Source organism: Otolemur garnettii, unplaced genomic scaffold (assembly GCF_000181295.1).
Source record: "Otolemur garnettii isolate 467f Iridium unplaced genomic scaffold, OtoGar3 scaffold00007, whole genome shotgun sequence".
Taxonomy (NCBI): Eukaryota; Metazoa; Chordata; class Mammalia; order Primates; family Galagidae; genus Otolemur; species Otolemur garnettii.
In genome coordinates, this window is record NW_003852402.1 from 30,016,050 (window position 1) to 30,027,665 (window position 11,616).

An 11,616-nucleotide genomic window follows, 5' to 3' on the forward strand; every position below is an offset into this window, starting at 1 on the left:
AAAAGAAAAAAAAAGAAACATAATTTGATTCCTTGCATTAGTTATTTATAGTTACTATGCAAAGTTTATTTTCATGGGGGTATTGCATAGATTTTTCTTCTCTGGAATCTATATAAAATAAGTTTCCTCTATTTGGAGCATTTCTATAATGCTGTCCTTAATATTAATCTTTTTTACATATTTTCTGGAGTAAAAGATTAATAAAATATTACTTGTTATTATAAAATCAGGATAAACAGCATGAATATTTTTCCTTGCAAGGATTTTTTTTAAGTTTTTAAACATTATTTCACATAAAACTTCATTATGCTTCTGGGTGTCTTTTCATTTCTTATAGTAAATTCACCAGATTCAAAGTGTTTCTGCCAGGAAGAATTATTTAAGAATGAGGGTGGGGAGAACAAAAAGTAAAGCCTTCAATTATATTCCCCACCCTTAACTGATGACATGTAATAACCTTGACTCTGGGCATAGAGAGTAACTACAAATAAAATTGAAACATACTGGGTCTGTAACCTCAATCTGTCCTTTTGGGGTTCTGTTATTGCTAAAGTAATAGTAATGAAACACTATTCAGAGTTTCCAAATGGTCTAAAATTAGTTTTCACTTTTTGTTGGTGCTCTGCATTTCTAACTTTCAAAGGTACTTAGGACCAGAAAGAAAACAACCCAGAGAGACTCTTAAAGGCACAGACAGCTTATAAGCAGAGGACGAGAAGGCTGAGATTTTTCTCATTTGCTCCTTAATGGGGTGTGTGGACGGCAGGACTGTCCAAGAAGGGACTTCTGTGCTGTATAAATGACTTGTCCCATTTTTGGTCCTTTGGAGCCGTCCGGCCTGGCCACTCCAGGAAGTGACAGGCTTGGGCAGTTAGGTCATTTTGTTGGTGATGTCACTTAATTTTAATTCTCAACATACCAGTATTTTCCTTGCAGAAAGTTTCACTGGAGGCTTGGTGAGATGAGTAATAAAGGCCTTCTTAGGTCACACGGCGAACGCTGGAAAAGGACAGACATAGAAGAAAGAAATAGAGTACTTTGAAAAATACAAGGTGCTTGGCTTGGCAGGAGTGGAGAATTAAATCACAGTCCTAGAGCAGATGCCGTAACAACTGAATTCTTGGAATAGGAGAATACAAGGGAAAAAAGAAAATCGGTCTGTCTGCACAGCACGTGTTGGGCTTTATTTATTTATTTTATTTTATTTTTTATTTCTTATAGCATAACTGTGTACATTAATGCAATCATGGGGTACAGTGTGCTGTTTTCCTATACATTTTGAAATACTCTCATCAAACTGGTTAACATAACCTTCATGTCATTCTCTTAGTTATTGAGTTAAGACCATTCAGACACTGCTTTTAGAAAGATTCACTTTGGGGACCTGATCAAACACGTTGGGCTTTTAATGGTCTGTCAGTGTTGTCTGTCATGAGAGATGTCTCTGCACGGTGTGCTGACAGTGGTCTCTGGCATTTAGCGTTTACTCTACAGCCCGACTTGTAGGGTGGAGGTGAGGGTGGTGTTTGCCAGGAAACTTTCACAAATACAGTCTTCTTTCTTCTGCTTTCCAGATTTTCACCTGATGGACGATTAATTGTTTCATGTAGTGAGGACAAAACTATTAAAATCTGGGACACCACAAACAAGCAGTGTGTTAATAACTTCTCAGACTCCGTGGGGTAAGTGCTCTGTCTGTTCGTTTATGTGGGTTAGATTGCTGAGGAGGCATTTAACGGTAACAATTTAAGTGAAGATATGCATGTAAAGAAATCAAAATATTAGACCATCTTATTCTTTTTTCCTAGATTCGCAAATTATGTGGATTTTAACCCTAATGGTACATGCATAGCTTCGGCAGGTTCTGATCAAACCGTGAAAATTTGGGATATAAGATTGAACAAATTGCTCCAGCATTATCAAGGTAATAATTTCCCTATCCAAAAAAAAAAAAAAAAAATTCAACTATTGAATGAGCTCCTCTGGGAAGCCCCTGGGCTCCTCCTCAGTGTGTTCTGGCCTCTTCATGAGGGGCCTGGCTGCTTCTGAACTGGCTAGAGAAATTGGCTCCCATCAACAGCAGGATCTGAGAAGCTTCAGGGAAGAGGGAGGTGAAGAGACCTTAAAAATGATACTAGGGCTGGAAAAAAAAAAATAAGGTATGATGAGATCTTCAAACTCTGATTAGCTGCACTGAGTGAGAAGTCAGGAATGACTCTGAGTCGGGTGGTGCCTGTGGCTCAAGGAGTAGGGCACAGGCCCCATATTGCAGGGGGGGTGGATTCGAGCTCAGCCCTGGCCAAAAAAACTGCAAAAAAAAAAAAAGGAATGACTCTGAGTTCTGAATCATAGGGAGTTCAATGAGCACAAACAGGCGTTATAACTGATACAAACAACTTCTTGCTATGCCTACGTATTGAAGCTGAAAGGGAAGTGACTTGGTGTTATTGGTTCATATTGAATTTATATTAAATCTACATTACTCTTTCGCATAAATAGCTGTCACTTATCCAGTACTTACTTAACACGTAGCAGACCCTATGCCAAATCTTCACGACATTCCTGAGAAATATCATTGTTGCCCCCATTTTAAAGATAAGGAAATTGAGGCTTAAAGAGAAAAATAACTTGCTCAAATAATGGGTAGACCTGAGAGGGAGGTCTTCCTGCTGACAAGTGTATGGAACAAACTTCTCATTACTGTGTTATGTTGCCTCCTGTTGGAAGGATGGTGTCCAGAAACAAATTCTCCTGTATGAGAATATACTCCACATTCCTCACCCCTGAATCCCAAGCCACTACTTGGTTATTAACTTTAATTTGAGTCCAGTTTCTGTGCCTTATATGAGCTGAGCCAGTAGTAATCACCTGTTGGTTATTGGTTATATTGGTAATATACACAAGACTTTATGGTTTTTGTGATTAAGATTATTTTTCCATGACATGGTCTTGGTTTTTAGTTATTCTGTCTCACTAGTTGGAAGCTTAATGCTGTAAGATGCCAAAATACTTACTCGTTTAATGAACTATGCATGTATAGAATTTTGGTGTTGTGGGAGTGTGGTTGTAATTGACTCTTGTTTTCAACCTCATGTTGCTAACGTGGCAAAAGGGATATCTTTAAAATTAAAAATTGTTGTCTGAACTTTTTATTTTTATTTTCTATAAATCAGTTCACAGCGGTGGAGTTAATTATCTATCGTTCCATCCTTCGGGCAACTTCCTCATCTCTGCTGCTTCCGATGGTACACTGAAGATTCTGGATCTCTTAGAAGGAAGGCTCATATATACACTTCAAGGACATACGGTATTAACACCACGGTTTTTGCTTTTTATATGTACTAATATTAAAACTATAAAATACTACGTATTGGAAAGTTTTGATCCGTTTATTAAATGCCTTTATTATTTTTCCAGAGACAGCACACATACATTGCTGCTATCACAAAAATTTTTTACTTCCAAGGCTGTTTTTGTACTCTGGAAGCAACTCTTAGAAATGTTGTTTATTGCAATTTTTGTCAAAATCGATGTGTATCTTTCAGTGGACATTAAACGACTCCTCCACTACTGTGGTGAAGTGTATTCACCGTTTCTGAGCTTTCTTTCATTTGGAGACTCTCTTGCCATCTCTGACACCTTTGCCTCTTATGCCACTGGCTCACCGCTTCCCCTGATCTCGTTGCTGAGTTTAGGAGAAGTTTGGCAAGCACAGCCCGATGCCCGTCTACTCTCCTGCCCTGGAGAGTGACTTGCTATTTACCTCTGATCCTGTTGTGGAGAGACCTGCCCTGGTCTAGTGTTGCCTGTGACTTGGTGGTCACACCTGACTCCTCACATCAGTTCTAGAAACCCCATTGCCTTACAAATAAAAGCCACATTCTCTTTTTGAGAGAACAAGCATTTGTCTTTAAGAAAAGTGATATTTTGGTTCTCATACCCCTTATTCTCATATCGTATTTCTCAAATGATTTAGAACTAATGGGGGAAGAGGGAGGCTATTTCTTGAGCCCAGCATGTAATGCATTACAGGGAAATTTTTGACGTGTATAAACTTTTCCTCCCTTCTGGGTAAATATTTAGGCTTCTCTCATTTTTTAGCATGCATCCTCTTCTTTGCTGTTGTTTTTTTGTCTTTTTAGATGTACTAGGTACTTCCTTTTAGCCTAGTATAAGCTATTTGTATCTAGAAATAGAATGAACTTTGTGGTCTGGAAGAAAACGGGTTCTTTCTACTTACTTTTTTTTTTTTTTTTTTGGAGACAGAGCCTCAAGCTGTCCCCCTGGGTAGAGTGCTGTGGCATCACAGCTCACAGCAACCTCCAACTCCTGGGCTCAAGTGATTCTCCTGCCTCTGCCTCCCAAGTAGCTGGGACTACAGGTGACCACCACAAAACCTGGCTATTTTTAGGTTGCAGCCATCATTGTTTGGCAGGCCCAGGCTGGATTCGAACCCACCAGCTCAGGTGTATGTGGCTGGCGCCTTAGCGGCTTGTGCTACAGGTGCTGAGCTAGTTCTTCCTACTTTCATATACCCTGCCTGGCTTCCTGCTTTGTTTTATCATTTATTCTGCAGAAGCATTAGGGTGAAGCAGAAATAAACACTAACCAGCTCAGCTATATGCGTCTCCACAGATTAGGAAAAATAAACACAACCAGTAAAAGCGGCCAAGGATTGAAATACCCGTGAAAGAAATATAAAATAATAGGGAAAAAGATAAGCACAGTATTTTAGCAGAACACTCTACATGAAGATGGAATTTTTCGGGTGGCACCTGTGGCTCAGTGGGTAGGGCACCGGCCCCATATACTGAGGGTGGCAGTTCGAACCCGGCTGTAGCCAACTGTAACAAAAAATAGCTGGGCTTTGTGGCGGGCACCTGTAGCCCCAGCTACTCAGAAGGCTAAGGCAAAAGAATTGCCTAAGCCTAGGAGTTGAAGGTTGCTGTGAGCTGTGATACCATGGCAGTCTACCAAGGGCAACGTAGTGAGACTCTGTCTCAAAAATAATAATAAAATAAGAAAAAAAAAGATGGACTTTTTTGTAGTCTGCTGATGGAGGTATTCACGAAGCTATGATAACCCAAATCTGTGGGATGGCCTACTTGGGAAATATGAGCTGTTTTCTCCAACACTTGTCATGTGTAGATTAAGGACATATTAAAAACAAACAGAATACATTCGTATTTTTAAGGCAGTTATTCTTATTTTGACTAAAACATTGCCCGTGAGGATAGGCTTCCTGTCCGACTCTGCAGTAATGGCTCGGTGTTGAGTCCTATTACCCCTCACCTAGATAATGACCTGCAGCCGTCATTCTTCCTGCAGGTTGTCACTCTCACAATTGATACTGATTTTCATCAGTCACGCCCTCCTCCCACCTGTGTTTGTCCCCTGCTCTTACAGCTCCTAGTGATTAACTGTTGCCTATGTGAAGGGAGAGTCAGTGCAGCCTGTTGTGGCCGGGAAATGTCCTTTGTTCTCTAGCCTCACCTGCTTATTTATCATCTGGTTTCTGGTTGAATACAGAGTCCAAAGCCAGAAAGAAAAAAATTTTTTGAGTCACCCTCAGTAGAGTGCTGTGACATCACAGCTCACAGCAACAGCAACCTCCAACTCCTGGGCTTTAAGTAGTCTTCTGCCTCTGCCTCCCCAGTAGCTGGGACCACAGGCACCTGCCACAACACCTGGCTATTTTTCTGGTTGTAAACGTCATTGTTTGGCGGGCCTGGGCTGAATTCCAGCCTGCCAGCTCCGGGTGTATGGGGCTGGCACCCTAGCTGCTTGAGCTACAAGTGCTGAGCCAAAGCCAGAAAATTTTGACAGCAATTCTTACGACTTACACGTGTACAAGTTGTTGTTGTTGTTTTTATTTTTTTTAAGAAGAAAGGGGTTATTATTAAATTTTAGAATTTCTGTTTTTAGCATCATTGATTTGTGTTTTAATAGAGTTGCTCTGGCTCTTTGGTTATATGTTTTCTACCTCCATTAGCTGCTACTAACTGGATATGTTGTATCAGACTTACTGTCTAAGTGTGAAAGTTGGTATTTATAATGCTCTTGGCCACTGAAAGTATTATCTGGTGTTTTTATCTTTTATCTCTCTTTATTTCTTAGGGACCGGTGTTTACTGTTTCATTTTCAAAAGGAGGAGAGCTGTTTGCATCAGGAGGTGCAGACACACAGGTCTGTATATCTTTTAGCTCTCTCTCTGATTTGATTTAGATAAAAGAATCCTTGACTTCAGCTTATATTTTTTATAACTGATTAATTTGAATATTAGGATTATTACTGGTAAGTTTATATTATAATTTAGTGCCATGAAGTCTATCTCGTAGCTGAAATAGTACTAATTCTGGTAAATTTGGAAAACTCAGATAGTTATTTTCTTTTGCTCATTCTTACGCTTAATTATATATGTACCTGACATTTGCTGAATGCCAACTTTCAGTAAGGATATAGCCTTCTGCCTAAATTAGGCCTCGTCCTTCGTCTGTATGTCTTGTTTCTACAAATGTTAAAACTTCTTAAGGACAATGAATATAAATCATTTATGTAGTGGAGAAGCATTTACTTGAAATGATCCAATATCATTTGAAGTCAGATTTATTGAGTAAAGTGGATGATCAAGCCGAAAACATGCTTTTGAGCTTTGAGAGAAGACAAAGGATTTTAAGATAACAAGATTTTTGTCTATTATTTTAACACCACAAGGAATTATAACAAGGATATTTTCTTTCTTTTTTTTGAAGCAGAGTCTCACTATGTTGCCCCTTGGTAGAATGCCATGGTGTGACAGCTCACAGCAACCTCAAACTCTTAGGCTTAAACGATTCTCTTGCCTCAGCCTCCCAAATAGCTGAGACTACAGGTGCCCGCCACAATGCCTGGCTATTTTTTTGTTATAGTTGTCATTTGTTATTTAGCAGGGTTCGAACCCGCCAGCTCCTGTGTATGTGGCTGGCGCACTACCCACTGAGCTACAAGCGCCTAGCTGAGGATATTTTCTTAGTGTGAATTTTAAACTTTAAACTTAAAGTTTTGAAGGCAATTCAAAATGTTAAATCTCTCCCCCACCATGCCTAAAAGATTCACAAATAGTAAACTTTCTGAAATAAATCTCTAGGTTTTCTAATTACTTTGGGGGGTAACTCTGTATATATATATATATATATATATTTTTTTTTTTTTTTTCAAAAATCAGTTCTGTTGCTTACACATGCAAGTCACTTTAAGTGCCACTATCACTGACTCTTTATAGGTCTTATTATGGAGGACTAACTTCGATGACTTGCCTTCTAAAGATCTTAATAAAAGAAATCTCAAAAGATTACATTTTGATTCACCACCACATCTCCTTGACATCTACCCAAGAACACCACACCCCCACGAGGGAAAGATTGAGACTGTCGAAGTGAGTATTTTGTGTCTGTTTGTCCTACGTTCTGCATACATTTTAGCCAACTAGGTGCTTGAAATTATACTAAATTATATAAAGCCTAGTCCTGCCTTAAAACAGCAGCACTTTAAGAAACCGTCAATTGTTTTCACTAATGAAACTATACACATATCTTAGTGAGTGATGGCGTTGACGCCTCTTACTTACATTTGTTCCTGGAAGACCCATAAATAAACTAGAAAATCCTGTTGCTAATAACAGGAAATCAGAAATTAAATCTAACGCGTCTGATAAACGTAAAGTCTGAACTGGTTTCATGTTCTAGGCACATCAGGGAAGTCAGGTGATGGCTGTCATAACAGGGCTGAATGGCAAGAATTTTTGTAACATTTGAAAATAGGCATCTTAAAACCCTTTTATAGCCAAAAACAAAAAAAAAAGATCTTAGGTAAAGGAAAGAAATCTTCAAGTATTAAATCTAACAATTGAGACCAGTGTATTGCTTACCCACTCGTATATTTGAATATGTAATTATCTATTGAGCTGTAGGCTCTTTTTTTTTTTTTCACAAGTTCTTTTGATGCTATAGATTTAGATGTTCTACTCTTCAAAGAGAAATGCATCTTTGGGGTGGCATCTGTGGCTCAAGGGAGTAAGGCGCCGGCCCCATATGCTGGAGGTGGCGGGTTCAAACCCAGCCCCAGCCAAAAACTGCAAAAAAAAAAAAAAGGCGTCTTTGCTGGATACTTAGGTGGTGTTAACCTATTTCTTGCAATTTTGTATGATTCTTAAGCCCTTTTCTCTTCCAAGATCTGATACCAGAAGTCACTTGTGCCTGTTCCTCTGAATTTTTTAAATTATTGTGGTTTATTCCTTCTTCATGCTACTTACTATATCGCCAGTTTTTCTCTTTATTTCTTGAGAGGAGGAGTGTGATATAATTTGTTTTTTACATTTTTTTCTTTGGTTTCTATAATTATAGGTGTGTTTATTTGTCTCCTGTGATCACATAAGTTCAGGTAAAATATATGTTAAGGGTGACGCCTACGGCTCGAAGGAGCAGGGCGCTGGCCCCATATACCAGAGGTGGTGGGTTCAAACCTGGCCCCGGCCAAAAACCACAAAAAAAAAAAAAAAAGTTTATTTTGGTTTAACTGGAGTATTCCCTCCTTGCATTGCCCAAGTGGTCTTATTCAAGCATCTCTGTGGCTTGCTGGGCCTGGTCAGGAGGAAGATGCCCCCCTGCCCTGTCACCCACTCAGCCACCTTGCTCCAGTGCAGTGTGTCAGAGCTTGTAGGGTGAGCCGGGACTCTGTACTCCGTACTTCATGAGGTGACGTTACTCTGACCCCACACTACCCCAGCAGGGAGACTCAAGCCATTTTTTCTGTGATTTACTGTCAGCCCCAGTCTATTAAGAGTGTCAGACTTTCCTTAAAATGTCAGCGAGTTGTCTGAGTAGCTCCACCCTGACGGGACAGCCAGACACCCATAAACCTGCCAGGGTGCTTTGTATTGCTAGGTCAGGATGATCCCGGCCACACACAGCCCCTCTCAACTGTGTATTTTTCACATTTATACTTAAAAATTCTATTCAAAACTGACTTTTCATCATGGAATTAGTGTGCAGTTATACTCTACAGAATATTGTGCTTGTGACTGAAATTGTTTTTGTGGCCTCAAGGAAGTCGGCTTCTCTGTACACAGTTTAAATTATCTGTAAGCACACATAGTGCATTAAATTAGGTATGCAGTGTGCCCATTTTTGTAAAATACTTTTATACTCTGTGATATAAAATGCCAGAGAAGTGATAGGATCCTGCAAATGAGCAACCAATTGTTTATTTTTTTCTTTAAAAATCTCCTATAATAAGCCAAACATAAAATTTTCTCGACAGAGACCATCTTTAGTATTATGAATAAATAATTGCTAAGTACCAAATGTGCTTTAAAGACTATTTCAAAACAGAACCAAGAGACTACTTAATTTAAAACTTTAACCTAGAATGGATTAGCATGTGTCAGAATAGAAGTTGTTTTGTATTTATTTATGAATAGTAAATTTCACCTTGAGATACTAAATTGAGTAGATCAAATTTCTTTTTTAAAGCCTTAGGCAAAGTGAGCTTACATATGTTACTTTGGAAATACTTAAAAATTAGAAAACCTGTTTTGAGGTCAGTATCCATGATTATTGGCTCAGTACCCATAGCTCAGTGAGTATAGAAGGTGGCGGGTTCTAGCCCGGCTGGGGCCTGCTAAACAACAATGACAACTGCAACAGAAAATAGCCGGGTGTTTGGCGGGCACCTGTAGTCCCAGCTACTTGGGAGGCTGAGGCAAGAGAATCACTTAAGCCCAAGAGTTAGAGGTTGCTGTGAGCTGTGACGCCATGGCACTCTATCCAGGGCGACAGAATGAGACTGTGTACTGTCTCAAAAAAAAAAAAGAAAGAAAGAAAAAGAAATAGGTATTTTTAAAATATGTGGAATAAACAGTATGTAAGTGGAGAAATTCATTTCCTTCTCTAAGGTTCTCTTTTTGCTGTAACCACGAGTATTTCATGCTGAGTTTGAGGCAAGACAGCAATTCCGTGATTTGTATTTTATTATGTTTCTTACGAGGATCATCTGAATTATACAATATCATTCTACCGGGAAAAAACTGTTTGGCATTTTTCAAAACCCAGCCATTCCAGTCCTCAGGATGCCAGTGACTAAATATATAAATTACTAATTACTACAACATAGGGGGGGCCATGGCCAGGTTGCTTGTAGAGTAAATCAGAGAGGAAGGCCACATGAAGAGGGCGGAAACATCACATCTCTGCTGGATGCCGCAGCCCGTCAGGTGTTCTTCCCACTGGTCTAACTGCAGATGGTTTGTAGCCCGGCTGGCCTCGGCACTCCATCTAATCAGCAACATGAGAACGATGCCTTTCCTTTATCTTTTTGGTGGAAAAGAAGCCTGATTTCCACACAAGGCATCAGAACCCACGACGCTGTGGCACGTCACTAGTTCACGCTGGCTTCATCTTCTTCAGACGGTCATGAGCCAAACTGTGCTGTCCTCCTTCCTGAAGGGGAGATTGGACGTGTGTACATGACACTTCTCTCCTAAGCAGCCCTCTTCTCTTTCGCATATTTTGGTGGGAAGACAGTAGAACCATTTCAAGGGATGGTGACAGATCTTGGTGGCAGCGAGGCACTGAACTATTTCTTCAAGAAGAACTGGAGAATATTGTTAAGAAGGGATTATGATTGGTTAAGAATTTATTGCTAACAGAATTGTTCTGGTGGCTTTCAGTTTTATTGTGACCACTTGAGATTGCTTTCATCTATAAATTGCATATGGAAATCCTGTGTGATACTCAGCAGGAAGAAAAATGTCCTATAACTTCACCACATATTTACATGCTATTATTTATGGTTTCATCCTGAACCACCAGGATTCACTGTTGAAAACTACAAGTGACTGATTTACAATCTTCAAGTCTCAGATTGGGGTTTTATTTCAACGATCTAATAACGTTAAAAATACCCCCATTTATGATTTTTTAAGAACGACCCCTCGCCTACCTATTTCACATTTCAGTTCTGGCTTTGGGTCACATTTATACTGTTTTAGGCCTCAGTGATCGTCAGACTTTTCCTGGTAATAATAATAATGATGATAATAAAAGCTAACACATACTGTGTTATAAGCGCTTGACACAAATTGAGTTATTTAATATTCCTAAAATCTCTAAGAAGTAAGTGACGTTTTTATCCCCAGGGGATTCTGAAGCTTACGTACGTTAGTTAAACATTAAAGGTAGTAGAAGGCAGCTCTGGGATTTCAACCCAGGGACTCGGCTCCATTCTGTATTTTTTAAACACTGTTGTGAAATGCTTCAATATAATCAAAATTAAATTTTGTCCTTTTTTTTTTTTTTTTTTGGCAGTTTTTGGCCAGGGCTGGGTTTGAACCTGCCACCTCCGGCGTATGGGGCCAGTGCCCTACTCCTTTGAGCCATAGGCAAATTTTGTCTTGTTAACAGATATTAAAGTATCTGTGTGTGGAATGTTCTGCTAGCTTTGGCATATGCGGCAACGGCCAAGGTGGGCAGACTTCTTGCCCTTCGGGAGCTTGTAGTCCAGTGAAGGTCCAGCTTCTTGCCCTTTGGGAGCTTGTAGTCCAGTGAAGGTCCAGCTTCTTGCCCTTTGGGAGCTTGTAGT

At 39.7% G+C, this 11,616-nt stretch overlaps 1 protein-coding gene across 4 annotated transcripts in view; it reads left to right on the plus strand.

Annotated features, from left to right (window-relative positions):
- POC1B (POC1 centriolar protein B) overlaps positions 1–11,616 on the plus strand; it is a 102,106-nt gene that overhangs the window by 46,310 nt on the left and 44,180 nt on the right. For all 4 annotated transcript variants that reach the window (XM_003783366.3, XM_023509301.1, XM_023509299.1 and 1 more), the window contains 5 exons: positions 1,575–1,682; positions 1,809–1,924; positions 3,174–3,307; positions 6,118–6,186; positions 7,262–7,414. In XM_003783366.3, the coding sequence (XP_003783414.1) occupies positions 1,575–1,682; positions 1,809–1,924; positions 3,174–3,307; positions 6,118–6,186; positions 7,262–7,414 (580 nt within the window). The remainder of the gene's footprint in view (positions 1–1,574; positions 1,683–1,808; positions 1,925–3,173; positions 3,308–6,117; positions 6,187–7,261; positions 7,415–11,616) is intronic.